The 23,030-nt window shown below is 36.6% G+C and overlaps 2 protein-coding genes across 2 annotated transcripts; one reads left to right on the forward strand and one right to left on the reverse strand.

The window, feature by feature from the left end:
- The first annotated feature begins 16,459 nt into the window (after positions 1 to 16,459).
- Positions 16,460 to 19,333, forward strand: LOC109158221 (protein NUCLEAR FUSION DEFECTIVE 4-like). Its single transcript, XM_019306107.1, has 2 exons — positions 16,460 to 16,973; positions 17,860 to 19,333. Exons 1-2 carry the CDS (start codon positions 16,638 to 16,640, stop codon positions 19,246 to 19,248), a joined length of 1,725 nt encoding a protein of 574 aa, XP_019161652.1. The 5' UTR covers positions 16,460 to 16,637; the 3' UTR covers positions 19,249 to 19,333.
- An 89-nt stretch (positions 19,334 to 19,422) lies between these two features.
- Positions 19,423 to 21,113, reverse strand: LOC109158223 (peroxidase 55). The gene is made up of 3 exons (XM_019306108.1): positions 20,836 to 21,113; positions 20,259 to 20,450; positions 19,423 to 20,163 (listed from the first exon to the last, which is right to left on the reverse strand). The coding sequence occupies exons 1-3, from the start codon at positions 21,058 to 21,060 to the stop codon at positions 19,600 to 19,602; spliced, it is 981 nt and encodes a 326-aa protein (XP_019161653.1). The 5' UTR covers positions 21,061 to 21,113; the 3' UTR covers positions 19,423 to 19,599.
- Between the last annotated feature and the right edge of the window lie 1,917 nt (positions 21,114 to 23,030).

Raw genomic sequence — 23,030 nt, forward strand, 5'->3', positions numbered from 1 at the left:
GAACTGACTTAACTGTTGGACTGCGAAGGCTATGTCTGGTCTAGTTGCTGTGAGGTAGAGCAAACGTCCAACCAGTCTTCTATAGCTGCTGATGTCTTCAAGAACTGTACCATCATCATGGCTTAAATGTTGGCCAGGTATCATGGGTGTGTTTGCCAATTTGCTCTCCAGAAAACCTGTTTCGGCTAATATATCCATGGCATATTTGCGTTGGCATATATTCAGGCCTTCTTTGCTCATCTTTGCTTCGATTCCAAGAAAGAAACCTAGCTTTCCTAGGTCTTTGATTTTAAAAGCATCATCAAGGAGTATCTTTAGATCCTGAATTAGTTGCATGTTTGGGCTTGCAACTAATATGTCATCGACATAAACCAACACAGCAATGAAGCTACCCTCACGTCCTCTTGTGAATAAGGATGGATCGGATTTGGATTGAGCAAATCCCATGTGCGATAGGGCAGTGCTTAGCTTTGCGTTCCATTGGCGGCTGGCTTGTTTGAGACCATATAAAGAGCGCAACAATCTACAAACTTGCTTCGGTTTATCACTTTGAAAACCGGGTGGCAGTGTCATGTAAACCTCCTCTGTCAAGTCACCATGGAGGAAAGCATTGTTTATATCTAGCTGGTGAATGTGCCAATCTTGTGATGAAGCAACGGCCAAGAAGGTACGAACAGTAGTTATCCTTGCAACTGGCGAAAAAGTCTCTATGTAATCGATTCCCAATTGTTGAGTATAACCTTTTGCTACGAGTCGTGCTTTGTATCGCTCCACAGAACCATCTGCTTTGAGTTTCGTTTTGTATACCCATTTGCATCCTATGGCTGTCTTTCCTGTGGGTAGATCAGTGAGTTCCCATGTGTTGTTATCTTGTAGTGCCCTAATCTCTGCATTCATTGCATCTTTCCAGCAGTCATGGCGGATTGCTTGATTATAGGATTTTGGTTCATCAATGGCAGTGACAGCCAGGGAAAAAACTCTGTGGGATGCGGTGAGGTTGTCAAAGGAGATCACCTTGGATAGCTGATGAGGTGATGAACCTCTCGTCAAGATGGCATCACAGTAATAGTCTTGGTATTTAGTTGGAGCATGCCTCTGCCTCTCAGAGCGCCTAGGTTGGTTGGTATGAGTAGAACTATCATTAAGATTTTGTGTGACTTGATCGGGACACTGCTCAACTTCATGGGCTGAAAGGACATCATCGACTACATCATGATGTACTTCTTGTGGCGAAGAGATATCATATTCTGGATGTGGAGCTTTATGCAAAGGGGAGGAGCCAGCAAGATCAGATTCAAACTGCTCATCAATTGAAATAGGAATAACTGGGAGAGGAGGTCCATCACCCTGTAACTGTGACTCTTGATTTGTTGAGAATGGGAACTGAGCTTCATAAAAGACGACATCCCGTGATATGAAGATGGACTTATCACGTAATTCATATAGAAGATACCCCTTTGTGTGAGCCGGTATGCCAACCAAAACACATTTTCTGCCTCGGTGATCCATTTTATGCTTGGTAGAGAGATTAGCCGCATAGCAGAGGCATCCAAAAACTCGGAGGTGTGTGAGATCAGGGGGCTTCCCATAGAGTCTGTGATGGGGGCTTGTTAGATCAATGACTGGAGATGGGAGTCTGTTGATGATAAATGCAGCATACAACACGCAATGCCCCCAAAACTCAAGGGGAATACTGGCTTGGAATCGAAGAACTCTAGCCATGCTAAGTATATGCTGGTGCTTACGCTCAACTACAGCGTTCTGTTGTGGTGTGTATGGGCATGACTTCTGGTGAATGATGCCCTTCTCTGCAAGGAATTCAGTCATGCTAAACTCTAGACCATTATTAGTTCGTATGGTCTTGATTAGGAGTCCAAATTGAGTGAAGACCACTGCATGAAACTGTCTCACAATCTGCCTAACTTCTGATTTACTCTTCATTAGGTGTATCCAGGTGAACCTAGAATAGTCATCAACAATAGTTAGGAAATATCTTTCCCCTTTTAATGAATAAATGGGAAAAGGTCCCCATATATCCATATGAAGGAGTTCAAAACAAGAAGTTGAGGTAGTGGTGCTTGATGGAAAGGGGGATCTTTTATGTTTTGCTAGGTGGCAGATATCACAGGCTATGTCTTTGGCAGCATGAATTTTAAGATCACTCAAAAGATGTAGTTTATTGATGGGAAAGTGCCCCAATCTTTGGTGCCATATTTCACCATTATTACAAGAAGAAACAAAACATCTGTGATTTATATTTGGCAAACTGGATTTCAGCAGTAAGTATAGGCCACCTTCTTGTCTAGCTAAACCAATTCTCTTCCCATGAACATCCTGAATCAGACATTGTCCAGGCATAAAGGTTAGTTTGCAACTAGTATCTTGAAGAAGCTTACTCACAGAAATAATGTTAAATTTAAATGATGGAATATGGAGAACACCCTTCAGTTGCAACTTATTACTGAACTTGATATTCCCTTTATGTTTCACAGTGATGCCTTTCCCAGTGGGTAGATTAACCTCAGCTCCATGAATAGTGTAATAATCATCAAAGAAATTAAGAGAACAAGCAATGTGGTCGGTAGCCCCAGAATCTAATATCCAAGAATGAGCAGACAAAGAAACTGAATTAATATGAGTGATAGAGAACTTGCCTTCATTAGTTGGGCTGATTTCATTGAATCTTGGGACCAAAGATACTGCAGCTGTGGTACTTGTGCTTGGTGACTGCCCAGCTTGTGTTTGAAGAAGGGAAATAAGCTTTTGTAGTTGTTCAGATGTGCTACCAGAACTGTCTGCTGCGGCTGCTATTGGTTGATGTTGTTTTCCTTTTGATTTAAAACCAGTAATCCATCTCGGGGGATAACCGTGCTTTTTGTAACACTTGTCCACAGTGTGCCCATTCATTCCACAGAAAACACATTTAGCTCCCTTATTTCCATTATTATTCCTCCTTCCATTATAAGCATTTAGAGCTGCCACAACTTCATCAGATGATTCTTGGCTGTGTTGGACAGAATTTGCATGGCTAATATCCAGTGTTCCTAGACTTAGATTAGCTAGAATGATCTGCCTTTCCAGTTTTTCGGCCATGCCGAAAACTTTGTATACCTCCAGTAGAGGATCAAGCACAAGAACACTCGATTTCAGGCTGCGATAGTCATCATTTAGGCCTTGTAGGAATCGCATGACATGATCTGTGTCACGTTCCTTTCTGATTTCATCAATGAGATCACACGAACACCGTGGATCGCATTTGCACTGGGGAAGGGGTCTTAAAGAGTTCATTTCTTCCCATAAGATCCTACACTTGGTGTAGTATTCACTCACAGTTAGATTATTCGTCCTGAGATTATATATTTCATCTTGTATAGCTGAGATTCTTTGTGCGTCATGCTGCGAGAATCTTCTTCTCAAATCCTCCCAAACATCCTTTGCTTTATCAAGATGCATTACGCTTTGTGCAATAGAGGCGTGTACAGATTTGAATATCCAAGAACAGACAATCAAATTGCACCGCCTCCATGCAGCGTGATGAGGATGCTCCCTACTCGGCGGCGAGACAGTGCCGTCGATCAATCCCCATTTATTTTTAACTTCTAAAGCAATTCTCATTGAAATACACCATGAAGAGTAATTTGAACTGCCTGTTAAAGGAGGACTTACGAGAATGGCGCAAGGATTCTCGTTCGAGCTTAAGAATAGAGGATTCTCCACATCTTCGTGGATCCTTTGCTGCTGATTTGAATTCCTCTGCGGAATTGCTGGAGAAGTTGTGTCAACCGACAATTGCGTGGTTGGGGGACTAGTCTGGACGCCTTGGCTGCCTTCGCCGGAGACGGCGGCATCGTAGGTGAACTGTCGGTGTGGCTCTGATGCCATAATGGAAACTGTTATATGCAGGAGAATTTACCAAAGAGAGAAGCAAAATGATTCATATTGATGTATATCATTTGTTACATCTATGGGAGATGAAGAAGAAAGCTCTTTATATAGGAAAGGTTTGGAGAGAATAGCTATTATAACATACTGTTATGAAGAGGAAAAGACTCAGTTAATGGACTGTTATGAAGAGGAGAAGACTTTGATGATGTGCTTAATGTCATACTGTTATGAAGAGGAAAAGACTCTGCTGCTATGTCCTCCAACAAAAATATTTTGTAAAATAAATTGTCACAATTTTGACAAAATTCTAATATATATTTCTATAATATCCTCTTAAGTATATGAAGACCACTATTTATAAACTCCTAGTTTATTTCTTAAACATTATACTTTATAGTGTAATAGTGTATACAAATAAATTTAAATGACTTGCTTTAATTTGAAGTCGTAATCATTCAATATACATTAAAATAACTTATTTAAATTTTAAAATGAAATTATAAATTTTAAAATAAGCTTTGTGAAAAAGAAAATGAGTGCTGAGCTATTGACAAGGATATACGCAATCTAACGGTAACTTTAACATTTTTTTTTTCATTTTAGTACATAAATGTAACTTTAAGAGCATGTTTGGTTGAATGAAAAAAAAAATCTAAGGAAAACTTTTACTTTTTTTTTTTTTTTTTTTTTTTTTTTTTAAGCTATTGACTCTATTACATTGTAGTATCTGTTCACATACTTTTTCAACCTGTTAAAGCACAAAGAGTCAACATTGCTCTCACTGAGGCTCGATCTCATGACCTCCCATATGGGAACTATATCACGTATACAAGGGAGAAATACGAAGAATAATACATATATAGACAGGTGAAAGGACGGGCTTACCCTTTCATTTAAATTCCAATTAACTGTATTTTGACAAAAAGACCTCAATTGAAAAGTAATTGCAAGTCAAGGAACCTAAAGTGTTCAAATTAAAAGTCGATGACTAATTTTGGAAAATCAATATAGTTAAAGGACTATTATTGAAATTAACTCTTTAATGAAAATTCATCAATTTTGTTGACGAAAGGCTATAAATAGTCATATCATAATAATACTAAGACCAAATAAAGACATTCTAATGAAAAAGGAAATAAAAATAAATTGTCACTTATAAATCTAAAATCAAAAATAAAATTAACTCAAAGAAAAACAAAAAATAAAAAGTACGTAGAAAATAAGGTTTTTTGGTTTAGAATAAATTTTTTTGTTTTAAAATAAAAAAATTACTTTATCTTATTACGCAACAAGAATTTCAAAAGCATCTTTTCAAGGTTTTTTTTTTTTTTTTTTTTTTTTTTTTTTTTTTTTTTTTAATGGTACTAACTCTATTACATTGTAATATCTGTTCAAATATACTTTATTAAACTAATGAAGCACACAGAGTCAAGAACGCCTTTGCTGAGGCTCGATTTCATGACCACGCACATGGGAAAGGTCATTACATGCCATCTGATACAAACAAATATGTAATTTCAAACGTAATTGCCAACACTATTAACTATACAATTTTTACCTGAGAGCATCTACATTAGTGAATTTAGAGGTTTTGTTGCATAAGAAAAAATTAAGATAAGATTTTTACACGAATGGGGTAAGGGGTTTAATGAAGTTTTTTTTTTTTTTTTTTTTTTAACAAATTAAAATTTTTTTTTGTGACCCCTAGTCAATGGGCAAATGACGTGCAATCTGAGTGTTTCGTGCATTGATGCGCGTGTGCATAAAAGAATCTTTTTTTTTTTTTTTTGGGAAAATGGCACTTTTTCCCCCTGAGTTATATACTTATGCATACTTATGGTTCAACAGAGGGGGGGAAAGTGCTATAAGTATATAACTCAGGGGGGAAAAGTGTCATTTTCCCTTTTTTTTTGGTAACAATTATTTGTTTTTTGTTTTTTTTTTCCATTTTTTTCCCCTTTTCTCTATCTCCTTCTTCCTAGTTATCCAGACAAAAACTCCAAAAAATTATGTCTATTGAGATTGTTCTTACCTACTTATCAATTACCACTATATTCATTTACATACATATCTACTCACAAAAGGCGAAATTTCTGTCCTCAAGGACCTCTACATCTCAATCCGATAAAAATGTTAGGTACAAACCTTCATTAATCTCACTATCACGATAAGAACATCCTCCTTAATTGTGATTTTCTAAAAGTTTTTTGTCCGACCACATAGAAGGGAAATATGAAAAGAAAAGAGTGCTATCACTATGTTACATGGACTCCCTATTCCTACTCCTCACTTTTACTCCATTCATTATTCCAAAAGGTTGAATCTCACACTCCTCCGACCCGACAGAGCATTTGGGAGGATGTAAATCATGGTAACTCAACTGAACATGAACCACAAATGCTAGACATTTCTTCACTGCGCACAAGGAACCCCTCACTTTGAGAGATCTTTGAGAGATTACTCTCACATTGCCGCTGGTGAGACTCGATCTCTGGTCATTCTTCCAAAGTTTCACCTCTATGACCAGTTGAGCTGTCCATACGGAACTTTTACTCCATTCATAAAGTGACAATGGATGATTAGTTATTTTTATCCCGTGCGTCTCAAATTTTGTAAGAGAAATTAAGAATTTGAAGTAGAATTTGAAAATAGAAGTGATATTTTCTAAAGAAAAATAATCCATGGTATAATGATTGGAGGTCCTCCCCCACATTTCCTTTCCTCCTTTATGGGATTCTCATGGAGTTGTTGTGTAGTGGATTAGGAGTGAAAGCATAACGCATCGGATGCCCTGAGCTTTTTATCTACTTTGCCTATCCAGTCGTCCTGGTGTGTATAGGAATAGGAGGAAACGCCGCAGGCTTGAATTCGCGGGCTCAGACGGCAGATCAAAAAGGTAGGATTCCGGCCGGAAAATGAATGATTGGGGTGGTCCGATCATCGCGACGGCGCTGTTCGCATTCCTAGCGCCGGGATTAATCTTCCAGATGCCGGGGAAGAACCGGCCTGTTGATTTCCTGAATATGAAGACCGGCTTTGTTTCCATGTTAGTGCACACTGTCATCTTCGCTTTGCTCCTCATTCTCTTTCTTGTTGTTCTCAATATACACCTCTATGCCTAACCACGCCACTTTTTAGCTGTTGGAATATGGATTCAATTATGCTAGCTTCATTTTTTGTAATTCTATCGTTTGTATAATGATCTCATCAAGAATATGGGAATTTCGTTTGTTTTTACTACCAGATTCAATTTTCTCTCCGACCTTCTTTTTGCCTTTTCCTTAATTTTTAGCCCTAAAGGGATACCAAATTTGTTGTGTGAGGGTGACTCAATGACTCAGCAGACATAGTAAAATGTTAGTATGTATAAGAGATTTGTTCACTTTAGACATAATCCCCATACTATTACTATCCAAGTTCAAATCTTACTATTTTCATCCAAATACTGTCAACCAGTGAGTTTAACCCATACGGCCAGACTTCTCTATTTCTATGTGTGATTCATGATTGAAGCAATTATTAGCTCATACTTAATTGCACAATTTTAATTGAAGGATAAGTGTTCTATGAGAACAGTGAGAATAAGAATAGAAATTAATTAGCTTTATAGACACTAATGTACAAGTGATTGAAGGTTGGAGTTAAGAGTACAATCCCTTCAATAATAGAGAATGAGAAAGCAGGCTAATGGCAAGAAGCTGGCAAGCTTAACTTGACAGCCGTAGCTATTTTGTCCAGACCACGAAACTTCCCAACAATACCTGCAAATTACGCTTTGGCAAATTATGCCTGGACCCGTGTCCACAATGAATTATGAAAACGGGCCCAAAACAATGTTGTTTTTCAAAAAAAACGCGTCATTTAGTTAAAAAAAAAAAAAAAAAAAAAATCGCGCGCGTTTTGCCGTTAACGGCGTTATTATTATTATTTTTTTGGATTATGAATGTACAGTTATGCCGTTATGAATGTACAGTTATGCCGTTATGAATGTACAATTATGCAATTATGAAATTATGAACACAGAGCTCTAACATTATGAACTTACAATTATGAACATATATAGTGATAAAATTATGATCATGGAGCTTTAAAATTGTGAATATAGAGCTTCGAAGATTATGAATGTACAGTTACGGAGTTATGAATGTACAGTTATAGAGTTATGAATCTACAGTTATGGAGTTATGAGATTATGAATCTACAGTATGAAATTATGAATGTACAGTTATTGATTGAATTATGAACAAAGAACTCTAACATTATGAACTTACAATTATGAACATATAGTGATAAAATTATGAACATAGAGCTCTAAAATTGTGAACATAAAGCTTCGAAAATTATGAATGTACAATTATGGAGTTATGAATGTACAGTTATGGAGTTATGAATGTACAGTTATTAACATATAGTAATAAAATTATGAACATATACTCCTATAATAAAGTAGTCTGAAATTTTTTTTTTTTAAAAAAAAGAGAGATAACACTGTTACCCGTGTCCAGCAAGCATGCTGGACACAAATCCAACGCATAACGATTGTTACGCTTTCTTGTTGCAATAGTGGAGAAGCAGATGCCCATCAAGCCAACACTAGTTAATACTAGCATAACGATTGTTACGCTTTCTTGTTGCAATAGTGGAGAAGCAGATGCCCATCAAGCCAACACTAGTTAATACTATTAAACTCACTAATTCTAATTTTTTTTTTTTTTTTGAATGCTACTAGCTCTATTACATTGTAGTATCTGTTCATATACTTTCTCAACCTACTGAAACACCTACTGAAACACAAAGAGCCAATAACGCCTCCACTGAGGCTCGATCTCACAACCTTCTAAATGGAAGTTTAACCCGGGTACCATTAGACCACATAGTCCTGGTCACTAATTCTAATTATTTTATTTATTTTTGTTGAATAATTCTGCTGTTTATGTTCAAATTCCTATCATACAGAATACTACTTTCTAGTTCTTTCAGACACCCATATAAAGGGGTTAGGACAAATTTTATAATAACTCACTTTTAACATAATTCCAATTCTTTTTTAATGAAATTCTTTAGCCATCAAAATTACATTGTTTGATTGGAGGGAATAGGGAATTGAAATTCCTCGGCGGCGGCTGTGTGAGAATTATGTCTAAAGTGGGCAGATTCCTTGTGCGCACCGGCATTTGACCCTGCCTACTAACCCATCGAGTCACCGTGATTTACATCCTCCCATATGCTCTGTCGGGTCGGAGTGTGAGGGCCCTTCTTGGAGTAAGAATTCATAACCCCTTCTCCCCCTCCTCAATGAATTGGAATTTAGCATATGAGAAAGAGAAAAATAATTATTATTATTCCACAAGGACATTTTAGTTTTTATCATAGTTGAAAAAATCAGAAAGGAAGAAAGAGAAAAATAATTATTATTATTCCACAAGGACATTTTAGTTTTTATCATAGTTGAAAAAATCAGTAGGAGTTATTCGAGCGCGCCTAGGCGCCCATGTACTTTTTTATTTCATTTTTTATTTTCTAAAAATTTGTTTAAATTTTTTTTAGCTTTTTAAAGAGTAATAATTATAAACTATTTAACACTTTAATAATTAATATTAAAATATTAAATATTTTCGGAAAACAGAACTCAATTCATTAAATCAGCATCAAGAATCGGAACTAGAAAGATGGGCGGACCATCTAACCATTCCCCAGGACCTGTCACTGAAACGGCACCCCTAGCTAAAGCATGAGCTGCACGATTCGCAGATTGTTTTACATATGCAAAGTTGACCCCGTTTATCAGTGAGGCAACTTGTCTTACATCATCAATCAAAAAAACAAAAGCAGAGAAAAAAGAATCAGCCCTTAACGCATTATAACACAACTGCGAGTCAGTTTACACGTCCACCTCACCCATTCCCGTACTACGAAGCCAAGACAAGGCCTCTCGCATGCACATAACCTCAGCCTCTACCACCATATACTGCCCACGTACTAACAAACTTTTTGCCGCCAAAAAGTCCCCTCCGTCATCACGCAAAACCCACCCCATCCCCATTATGTTACTGCCAGCGTCTAAAGCCGTATCACAATTCAACTTCAATCTCCCAATTACCGGGCGTGTCCATGTGGCTCGCACTGTAGCTAAAATATTAAATATTAAACTAAAAAATGTCTAAAGTTTGAACAATTTAGGATTATTTCACTCAGACTAGTCAAATAACCCATTAAAAAAAAAAAAAGAACAATATTTAATCGGCTAACTAAGGGGCTTAATTGGTGCCTAGAAGGCCTAGTCGGTTTAAGCGGTTAGCGCCTAAGCGGCCTAGGCAATACTTAGGCAACCTAGACCACGGATTATAATGATACGCTAGGCGGCTAGCCTAGACGCTGATTAATAGACTCTTAGGCGAGATTTTTGTACACTAGTCTTTATATCAATTCCTAATAATTCAATTTATCCCTACCAAATAATAAAATTTAAATTCCAACTTTATACATTTCTTGCCTCTCAATCCTAAGTGAATTACAATTCCTTTCCCTCCTTCCAACCAAACGTCTCATTAATCGTTATTGCAACATCAAGTTCAAGAGACTCACCTTATACTTCAACTATTCTACACACTTTCGGTTCTGCAACCTTATACTTCAATTATTCTACAAATACAACATTACAATAACAATAAACAACATTGAGCCAACCACATAGAAGCAAGAACATGAATGGAGGATCAGTCCGAATTTGGAATGCTTACTTAATGCAATTAAAATCATCAGAAGAAATCATAGCTTTTATTAAACAATGAGGAGATGAAATGAAAATTAGATTGATGATACAGCATCACAGAAGGAAATGAAAGACACGACAGCCCGACAAAAACTAAAGCAAATTGTAAAAAAGGCAACAGCGGAACTAAGACCCCATGTACATGTGGATCCCAATAGCTAGCAAAAAGATGCAGATGAGAGCAAAGTAGATAACCGCGTGCACCAGTATGGACACGCCGCTGGTCTGAAAATTCCCGAATTCCACGATTCGACTCCGACCCGGTATCTGAATCAGAAGACCCGGAGTCAAGAGAACGAACAGCACCACCGCCACAAACACCGGACCCCAATCCGCCATTTCTCACCACGACCACTTAGTTCTACGAGGTTTCAAGTGAATCCCCAGACAGACACTGTCTTCCTGCGCGTACGATGATGATAATGATGATGATGATGAGTTCTCACCGACTCGATGGAGATGCTATATACAGACGGCTATGGTGTATGGGGAAGGAAGAGGATGAAGGGAAGGGATCGAATGACTGCGGAAACTCAAAGTGGAACGTTACCGGCCGCCTCAAGTTATTCGGATTCACATTTCACACTTTTTTGGTTGCTTATAGCGCAGATCTGAGGAATGTATGTATGTATATTTGCCTATTTGGACACATGTGGGCTGTTCTTTCTCTCTCATAAAACTTCAAATTTCTTCTGCGTGTTGGTAGGTTGACGTACTCTTGTCAAAATTCTGATTCTACCCAAATGCGCCTCTCATGACCCACTAATTTAGAAGGGCAAAAATGTCAATTCTATTCTCATGTCCAAAAATTTTGAAATTTTATTCTCTTATTGAAAAATTGGGAAAATTGTGATTTATGTCGCCACAAATATGTCAATTATCAATGTCAACCATGAATTATTAATGGTAAAAAATGTTGTCACTCAATTTTCAAAACATGACATATATTGGCATATTGCTCCTCCCCTAATAGGAAGAAGGAGAAACATGGTTGTCGGCGGAAGGACAACAAATGAAGAAAGAAAAAAAAATATATAAAAAACATGGTAATCGAACTGAGAAAACAGTGGGTAACCATATTTACACTACTAATAATTCAGGGGAGGGGCAATATATGTCATGTTTTGAAAATTGAGGGCAACATTTATACCACCAATAATTCATAGGTGACATTGATAATTGACATATTTGTGAAGGGTATAAATTATAAATTTTTTTTGAAAAATATAATGTTATTTTACTCCCAATTGCTTGATCATGATATTATTTATCAGTTTCCTCTTTTTAAAGGACTTTCATTTTGAAATTTTTTGACGGAATGAAAATATGTCTTGTAATGTTTACATGTTAATAAAATGGAAAACCTTTTGTCCCCTTTCTATCTTTCCCTTCATGATGTGTTTTCCATTTATTGGGGCCACGAATTAGCTGACATTACTGTTATTATTATTATTATTTTTAAAGAAAATAGCTGTCCAATTAGATAATATAATGTTACGAAAGGGAAGATTTAAGGGGAAATATAGGAGAGGTGTGTGCTTTCAAAAAAAAAAGAAAAAAAAAAGGAGAGGTGTGTAGTATTATTATAATAAAATTTTGAAGAATTTGAATCGACCTCTAAAAGTTTAAATAACTCTGTAAAAATTTGTATGTAACACAATTTCATATTGGAATAGGAATAAAATCGATTTGCTTAAAGCTAATTCCATAAAATCGATAATTTCTTAGTTAATCCAAGTCGTGTTATATTCACACTTACCTTAAAATTGATTCGCTTCTTTCTAATGGTATAGTAATATTGAAATATCAGTTTCTCAAAATACAATGAATTACAATAGTAAATTTGAGTACTCAAATATACTAACTCAGTGAGCTAGAACAAAAACAGAGCACTTAGAGTTTTATGGATGAGTTTGCAGAAAGGTTTAGAGAAATTTTTAGTATATAGAGAATAAATGCTTAGAATTTTTCTTATTGCAAAAACACTCTGCCAACATAATGTATATTGGGAGAATTTGAGAAATTAGCATTCATGGCATTCAAATTTGTATTTAAACCACAGGAGGTAAAGTAAAATAGTAGGCATCGTGAGTTACACGGGCCGACTCGCATAATCCAACTTCACCAAACCCCCTTGTTTATCCAAATATATATTTTAATTTAACTCACATAACCCAACTTCACCCAACCCCCTTGTTCATCCAAACAATTTTTTTTTTTTTTTTTTTTTTTTTTTTAGTTTAATTGATTTATATTAGTATCTGAAAACATTGTTTATGGTAAGAATTGAAGCCTTAAGCTTTCAATTAATCTAGTCTTAATAATACCAGTTATGCTAAGGATATTTGTTAGGTTTCTATTGTACAATTATATATTTAATTATTTATGTAAATCATTCACATAAATTGTATAAAGTTATAGGCTATATATTTTATAAACTTTATAACTTAATAGTATTATAAATACAAAATACAAATATTACATATAAATCATTCTAGTGTTGAATATATATTAAATCAATTATAATTATATTACAAAATAAAATTAAAATATAATTATCAAAACATACATTATATATATATATATATATATATATATATATATATACACACACACACACACACACAAGCACACACGGAATTTTCTCAAAATGTCTATGTTGTTAGATTGGAAAAAGTATTAATGATTAACTTAAAGATAAAATGTTTGGATCTTCAATGATAAAAAAAAAATTAATATTTAAAACATATATTAATTAAATAATAAATGGGCTTGTGGGCTAGGTTAAAAAGTATGCAATAGGGCTGAAAATGGCCCACTCTGGCCCATTTCTCCTTCGGCTTGTGACAGGCCAGCCAACATGGGCGGCCAATCGTTATACGGAGCGTTATGCGAGTAGTTATGCTATGCATGGTGCATACGGATGCAAAAACGACGTCGTTTTATTAAAAACGCGTGTCTCCCCTTAAAAAAAAATTCAGGTTCAATTCCTAGCAACAGCATTATGTTGTTCATTCATTATGGAATTTTAGTTCATAGATTATGGAATTTTAGTTCATTGATTCTGGAATTATAGTTCATCGATTTTGGAATTGTAGTTCATCGATTCTGAAATTTTAGTTCATAGATTATGAAATTTTAGTTCATTCATTCTGGAATTTTTAGTTCATAGATTAGATTCTGGAATTTTAGTTCATAGATTCTGGAATTATAGTTCATCGATTCTGGAATTATAGTTCATCGATTCTGAAATTTTAGTTCATCAATTCTGGAATTTTAGTTCATCGATTCTGGAATTTTAGTTCATATGTTGTTGCTGGGAATCGAACCTGAATTTTTTTTTTTAAGGGGAGACGCGCGTTTTTAATAAAACGACGGCGTTTTTGCATCCGTATGCACCATGCACACCATGCATGGTGCATACGGATGCACAGTATAATTTGCCGCCTTATGCTGTGTAACCGTGTGCACTATGTAAGGTGCACATGAAATTGGATCCATAATTTTTATACTATAGATCCATAATTTCTATACTATAAATTCATAATTTCTATACTGTAGATTCATAACTTCTAAATTGTAGATTCATAACTTCTAAATTGTAGATTCATAATTTCTATACTATAGATTCATAATTTATATACTATAGACTCATAATTTCTAAATTGTATAGTTATCAAATTATGAACATATAGTTCAGTGATTTGTGAATACAGAGTTCAACAATTGGGAATATGAACATAGAGTTTTGTAATTGTGAATATAGAGTTCAATAATTATGAATCTATACTATATAAATTATGAATCTATAGTATAGAAATTATGAATCCAATTTCGTGTGCACTATGCATGGTGCATATGGTTGCACAACATAATTTGCCTCGATATATTGTGATCTTATACAACGTCATTTTAAATTTTAAATTTAACGAAGATCGTTTGTTTTTCAATTCGCGTTACATAGTTTTTTTTTTTTTTTTTTTTTTTTTTTTTTTTTTTTTAAATTACTGTAAAGCATGTTTCTATGCATCGTGTTATGCGTTTCTGTACATTATGTTACAAAATTCTGTACCTTAAGTGTAAAGATTTTGTACCTGAAATTAGTTAGTAGTTGTATAACACAAACATATCTTATGTGTCTTATTATACGAATTTATGTATTGTATTATGAAATTATGTGCTTATAGTACGTAAATTATTTACACAAATCAGATATCATAATAAGTTAAATAGAAAACACGTGTATGTATCTCGTGTTATGCGTTTTCGTACATCATGCTACGTAATTCTGTACATTAAGCATAAGAATTTTGTACATGAAATTGATTAGTAGTTGTATAATACAAAACACATTGTATGTCTTAGTTTACAAATTTATGTCTTATATTATGCAATTATGTGTGCCTATACGACATTAATTATTTACATAAATCAGATATGAACATAAGTAAAATAGAAAACATGTGTATGTATCTCGTGTTATGCATTTCTGTATATCATGTTACGCAATTATGTACATTACACATAATGATTCTGTGTCTAAAATAAATTAAAATTTGTGTTGAAACATAAGAAACGAAAAATTACAAAATCTGTTAAAACTTAAATATCAAACGACGTTGTTTTGATCCAGGGTCCACAATAGTCCACGATATAAATTATCATTGGCCACTTGGCTGACTTGTTTTCACACCTATTCTTTGTGCAAGAGAGAACGCCCCACATAATTGAAACTTTTTAAAAAGTCGAATTGAATTTATACTTAGTGCAAGTTACATATATTTTCAATGTGAGACAAAAATTCCTTGAAAACCTTTCAAAACTCCATTTTAATTTCCTCAACTCAATGGGTACACTTAATATCCGTTTGAGTGTATAATATCTTCAGTTTATTTAGAGTAAATACCTAAAATGGTCCCTCGACTATAGCTAAATTCATAAATTAGTCCTTGACTTTCAATTTTAACAAATTAAGTCCTTAACTTTGCAATTTTAACACGATTTAGTCCTCTGTCTATTTGACCATTTGTTGACTGTGATTTTTGAGGATATATATGTAATTTCATGGTCCATCGTCAATTTTTTAAGGTTCCGGTTGCATTTCCAGACCGCATTATTACATTTGAATCCACTGCCCAAAGCAATTTGCCAAATCCTGTCGCCTTTCTTCATCCTTCCTTTAGATTCAATGTAGTTGAGTTCGTACCAGAGCGAAGAAGACGACGTGCTTCCGAACCGGTGCAACGTCATCCTGGAGGCCTCCACGTGCTCCGACGAGAGCTGTGAAATTACATATATATCCTCAGAGATCACGGTCAACAAACGGCCAAATAAAAAGAGGAGCAAATCGTGTTAAAATTGCAAAGTTAAGGACTTAATTGGTTAAAATTAAAAGTTAAGGACCAATTTATGAATTTAGCTATAGTTGAGAGACTATTTTGGATATTTACACGTTTATTTATATACCTTCAATTTATTTATAAATTACATAATAATTTGTTAATGAGAGATACATAATATATTAATTATTTTAGTTTTACTACAATTTGCAGAGATTGATAATGAAATTCTTGGCACAGGAATATAGGACAGTTACATGTGCATAGTGCACACGCACACGACAGTTACATGTGCCTAGTGCACACGCACACGACAGTTATATCTGAGCGGCGTGCTCTTCATTCGTTAATGATAAGGTCACAAGTAGAGCAGAGAGATAGATTGAATCTTCATTCCTGCCTCACACGTAACATAACATCATCTGTCACAAATATTCCATCTGTACAACATTCCACTTATTCTGCGGACAAAAATACTCCAAACAAATAAATGTCCGTCCAACTAAATATTGCATTTAATGCATAATCATTGAACAATATAATGCACAAGAAAGCCATTGATCTTGACTGAAAAATTGACTAAAAGATAGCATGCATGCATCTTTATTATCATTCATAAATTCAATTTGAAAATTGAAATAATGGGTGGACTTAAAGAGAGTCTCGGCGGTTTGTTCAACAACCGGTGGCTGGTGTTCGTGGCTGCATTGTGGATTCAGACGTGCGGTGGGATTGGGTATCTGTTCGGAAGCATTTCGCCCATCATAAAGGAATCTCTGAATTACAATCAGAAACAGGTGGCTCTCTTGGGCGTGGCTAAGGATTTGGGGGATAGCGTTGGGTTCTTGGCTGGAACCTTGTCCGAGGTTTTGCCATTATGGGCTACTCTTCTTGTTGGTGCCATTCAGAACTTCCTTGGCTATGGTTGGGTCTGGCTTATCCTCACCGCCCGAGCTCCAGCTTTGCCATTATGGGCTGTTAGTATCATATCATCAATCCCTTCCCTTGTTTCCCTGCTCAACTTTCAACATTTCTATCTCACTTCTCACTTACTCATTTTATTATGGAGGTGTTTGATAAATGGTTGTTAGCGGATAGCTGTTAGTCGGTTTGACAAGTTGATACCATTAGCTTATTGTAGAAAAGTGTTTGGTAAATTAGCTGTTAGTTGACTTTCTCAACAAAATGATCGAAAAAGCTAGTTTGAGCAGCTTTTTGAATTTTAGCATTTTGAAGCACTAAGTTGTTACAAAAAGCTAATTAATCAAACACTCATATTGATTATTAACAGGTCAAATAGCTAATAGTTGTCAAATAAACCAAAATTGACTGATAGACTAACTATTTTACCAAACAAGACATATATAAGTTAAAATGCCTAAGCTAGCTTGTTTCTCTTTTATGAAATGAGCTCTACTATTATTGGTGGGAGGCCAGTGATGGGACAAGTTCAGCAATCAGTGGCTAAGGGATTGTTGGGTGGAAGTCAGAAAAATCAAATTCAGCACCTACTTCTAAAAAATGTGGCAGTATATCGGAAAATAAAGTTGTGTCTTTGCAAGCCTAGTTGTAAGATTGTGGCAGAGGCCTGAAAAGCCAAGTCCAGCACTACTAGCTATAGCTTTTGGCGTATCTCTAAGCACTTAATCTTGTTAGGATGAAACACGCTTACCACTACGCCAAAAGTTATAACTAACAGCGAAGACGCAACTTTATTTCCTTTAGACAGCCACCAATTGACAATCCTCCTAACCACCAATTGATGAATTTGGCCCTTTAGTTCTTGCATTATGTAAACTTAATTGGTACCAAAGTTTACACGGCTGCAACAGATTTAGAGTTTACTATTACATTGGTGTGCAGATGTGCATTCTTATCTTCGTGGGAACAAATGGTGAGACATACCTTAACACAGCAACACTTGTGTCATGTGTTCAAAACTTCCCCAAAAGCCGGGGTCCTGTGGTGGGGATACTCAAAGGATTTGCTGGGTTAAGTGGAGCAATTTTGACACAGATATATGCAGTGGTGCACTCCCCAGATCATGCCTCTCTCATATTTATGGTTGCTGTTGGACCCGCAATCGTCGTAACTTCTCTCATGTTTTTCATCAGGCAAGTTGGAGCTCATCACAAACAAATCATCAATGCATCAGAATGCTCAATAAGTTTTTCCTTCATCTATAGCATATGTCTCATTTTGGCTGCTTACTTGATGGGTGTAATGCTTCTTCAAGACTTAGTTAATGTCAGCCAAACCATGATCAAAATCTTCACTGCAATTCTGTTTGTTCTTCTTGTAATCCCCGTTATAGTCCCTGTGTATTTGAGTGTGAGTATTTCGCAAGAATCAGCAGAAGAGCCACTTCTCGAGCCCCAGACAAAAGATAATGACAACATTGTATTTAGTGAGGTCGAGGATGAGAAGCCTAAGGATGTAGACTTGCTTCCTGCTTCGGAAAGGCAGAAACGAATCGCACACCTGCAGGCGAAACTAGCCCATGCAGCAGCAGAAGGAGCGGTGAGGGTTAAAACGAGACGGGGTCCTCGTAGGGGGGAGGACTTTACCTTAACCCAGGCTTTAATCAAGGCTGATTTTTGGCTTATATTTTTCTCTCTTCTGTTTGGCTCTGGATCTGGTTTAACCGTGATTGATAATCTGGGTCAAATGAGTGAGTCTTTAGGGTACGATAACGTGCAGGTTTTCGTTTCTATGATCAGCATTTGGAACTTCCTAGGCCGAGTTGGGGGCGGTTATTTTTCTGAAATAGTTGTCAGAGAGTATGGTTATCCAAGGCATGTAGCCATGGGTGTTGCCCAGGTTATAATGGCATTTGGGCATTTCTTCTTTGCAATGGGTTGGCCCGGGGCAATGTACATTGGCACTCTTTTGGTTGGTCTGGGCTATGGGGCTCACTGGGCAATTGTGCCAGCTGCAGCTTCTGAACTATTCGGGTTAAGAAATTTCGGGGCTTTATACAATTTCCTCACTCTGGCAAACCCGGGAGGTTCGTTAGTCCTCTCGGGCGTTATTGCTAGCAGTATATACGATATAGAGGCCGAGAAGCAAGCCCAAGAACGCCGTTATGCTCTCAGTTCTGGTGAGCCTATCAAGTGCGAAGGCGCTGTTTGCTTCTTTTTGACCTCTCTGATCATGTGTGCTCTTTGCATTATTGCATCTGGTCTGAGCGCGATTCTAGTGTACCGAACAAAACCTGTCTATGCTAACCTCTATGGAAAATCTCGTAGATAAAGAAACAATGCTTTTAGGATTCCTTCATGGTTAGGTTGTATATATATTGTTCTACATTTCCTTATTGTTGAGAACAATAGTGTCTGTGTTTCTTAGCTGCTGCCAATTACTATGTAATGTGATGACACTTCTGTTACCATTCTGAATGGGTGGTCAGAGACAATATAATATATATAATGCACTTCATTTCAAAGTTTATTGATGATAAGAGAACAGAATTTCGAAAGAAAACAATCATTTCTGGACTGACTATATATGAACATTTTGAGTGACAGAGATTGTACAAATTAAAACTACAAATCCATTATTGTTTATTGCAAAGTAGTGGTTTTGAAATTGTGGGTTTGGGTTTTATGAATTGAACTTGATGCAGTCCAGCCTGATTTCTCCTTGGCTACCAATTTTGACACCAACTCTTCCAAGCTTTCTCATTGCAGAAGCAAAAGCCCCATTGAAATCGAGAGGGTTATTGGCAAAATCCATGACCGTGGTGCGAGAGTTTGTGTCAGTGAAGAGGACCTGGTCTGAAGTGAACAGCCCCTTCCCTGCAACCAGATTCTGGTAATAAACGTTGTCGAAAGCCCGGGGGGTTGTGGGGTCCATGTTGATGGCTATGGTGGGGTCGACTTTCCGGGGGCAATCTTGCATCAGCTGCTGAGCATAGCTGGGATCCAGGGTAGGATCCACTGGGTTGGAGTAGATCCTCTCTGCAAAGCGGTCGCAGTGGGAGAACCCGACAGTATGGGCTCCTGAAAGGGCAACCATGTCAAGCTGGCTTAGGTTGTGTTTTGCAAACATGCTGTTGAGCTGATCAAGGTTGAATGTTGGTTCTGGCAGGTTTCCTTTGACTCGAGATGCCTTCGAGACAAGACCATCGCGGCGCCCCAATTCGACGTTGAATGCAGGGCCCCCAGCCTGGAATCATTGACAGTTTAGGTTGTTTGTTCTAGGTTGTTGAAAGTATATAGGAACCCAAAAAAAAAGAGGCAAAAGAATAAGGTTTTTGTTACCATGACTACAACATCTCTGGCAGCAATAGCCAGGATGTCTGCACATGATACCACTCCGGGACACTGAGCCTCTACTGCTTGCTTAGCCTTCACAACAGTGTCAAAGCCATCCCCAGCCAGAGACAGATTGTCTGAAGAATCTTTTTCTGCATCTCCGTTTGGTGAAGCAATGATCACAGAAGCATCACATCCCTGAACCAAGTTATAATCAGAAATAATAGAAATTCTGTTAGGATCAAACGCTTACTACTCAGCCAAAACCTCACATTTTCAAGACATTGTGTGGTGGACTTGGCCTCTAAGCCTTTTACCCGCCTCCACCCAACAATCCCCCAGGTGCTAGAAAAGCCCGCCCCCAGCTACCGGGATACTGGATTTGGCCTTTTAAGCCCTTTACCAGCCTTCGTCCAACTATCTTGGCCCCCAGCTACCGGGGTGTTGGATTTGACCTTTTAAGTCCTTTATTAGCTTCTGCCCAATAACCCCAGGCCAGTCACGGGGATAGACTTGACCTTTACTGACCTCTGCCCAACAAATTCGGTTTGGTAAATAAATTGTAAGTACATATATATAGTACCTCAACAAAGCAGTCATGGAAGAAGAGACGAAGAGTGGCGGGTACTGTGACAAAAGTCTGGCTGAACTTTGTGGCCACAACCTGCTGAACTATGAGTTCTACATTGGGACAAGTGGAAGCATAGAAATTCTCTGCTAGTTGCCCTTCTGCTCTCCATTCAATTAGCGTGATCATGATGATGATGATGAAGAAACGCAAGCCGCCTTTCCATCTCCCCTTCCCCATTTTCTTATTCTTACTCTTTTTTCAATGGCTTTTAGAGACTAAACTAATACTACATATAGTAGTAGAGGAAAACCCAGGGCAGAGGTATAGCTGAGTAGCTGACCATTCTACACCTAGTTACCAAGTCTTCTTTTCTTTTGTCCACACCGTTGATTACCCAATTGAACAAGTCCAGGTAGATGCCAACTCTAGTATATGCTATCTCAACTAAAATTCTAAGTTGATAGTTGGATGACAAAGTTTATATATTACTCTGTAATGTGCTCAAGCCGTTACTTTTGACGGATTTCAAGCCACACGTGAACTATAGTCTCTTTTTATCAAGTGACTAGAAGATTCAAACATTAACCATTGGTATAGGGTTGATTCTGATACCAGATTGAAACATGTGCTCTATCTCAACTAAAACACTAACGGGGTGTTTGGTAATTAAATAGTTGTTAGCTGATTGAGTTAGTGGGTTTGACTAGTTGATAGCATTAGCTGATTGTAGAAAAGTGTTTGGTAAATTAGATGTTAGCTAATTACATGCAAAATAACTTTCTCAAAAAGCTGATCGAATTTTAAATTTTAGCATTTTGGAGCAATAAGCTGTTAAAAAAAGCTAATTAATCAAACACTTATATTAATTGTTTTAACAAGTTAAACAGTTAATAGTGATCAAATAAGTTAAAATTGACTGATAAGCTAACTATGTTACCAAATAGTGCCTAAGTTGATACTTCGGACTTCCACAAGGTTGCAGCCGTGGATTTAAAGTGATGGTCAGATCTGACGGCTGATACGAGGGAATGTTCTTAGTGGGCAAGTTTAGCGCATTAAGCATGATTTTGTGTTGGTAAATGTCAACTTTAATTTGATGTTTTAAAATAATTATAGCGTCATGTAGAGAAGAAAACTAAACTATAATATAATTAATTGAAGGGCTGGTGTTGTTAACTGAGAATGACAGACCAACTAATCAAGTTTAGAGGTATTTGATTTCATGGTTCACAAATGGAAAAAGTATATATTCGATAAACCTAAACACGCCAAGAAATTGTCATAGGAAAGGTCAAACAAATGGCGCAGCACGCATCAATCTAATGCAAAAACTTATATGCATTTTAGGATGAAAGTAATGAGCAATAATAGTACGTGTAGTTGCAACCTCCTATCAATAAACTTGAAATAGTGTTCATGTGATCTGATCTGGTATTGGCTATTGATTGTTGAGTGTTATCAACCAGGTTGGTTAACAACTTGAAATTATATGTTGGAACCCTTTAAAACAAAAAGGCCCTTGATGGTACAATTCACAATAGAATTTAGATCCACCTTTAACTGCACCACAAACAACCAATTGTTATGCTATGGACTCGGTTCCACCTTGCAAGGTGGACCCAGGTCCAAAACGACGCGACTTTGCGCGTCTAGAATAACGATGATGTTAGTAGCACCGTTTCCTCAACCAATAATTTTTTTTTTTGTGAGTATATAGTTCAAAAATTGTGAATATAGAGTTCTGTAATTTTGTATTTTTGTATATTGAGATCTAAAATTGTGAATATTCAGTTTTAAAATTGTGGATATAGAGTTCAAAAATTGTGAACATAGAGGAACGAATTCGGAAGACAAATGACAATAAAGGAAATAATTTTATTTTTTTTAAAATTCAGACGACATCGTTTTGAAGCAAAATAACGCCGTTTTGGACTCGGGTCCACCTTGCAAGGTGGCAAGGTGGACCAGGTGGACCTGGATCCAAGCATAATTTGCCGCAAACAATTAATTCATAAATAAAAATTTGATCACAACTTAAATACCACTTTACAAACTATTATAGAGTCATTGTGGAACCAAGGACCTTGTGGTCCAATGGTATTCAGTTAAGAGGTGATAGGTTCGAGTCTTGGTGGGGGCGATTAAAAAAAAAAAAAATAGTCACTGTGGAATTGCATAAATGATACTTCAGCTTGTAGTTTATAATA

The sequence above is a fragment of the Ipomoea nil genome, unplaced genomic scaffold, assembly GCF_001879475.1.
Source record: "Ipomoea nil cultivar Tokyo-kokei standard unplaced genomic scaffold, Asagao_1.1 scaffold2805, whole genome shotgun sequence".
Lineage (NCBI taxonomy): Eukaryota > Viridiplantae > Streptophyta > Magnoliopsida > Solanales > Convolvulaceae > Ipomoea > Ipomoea nil.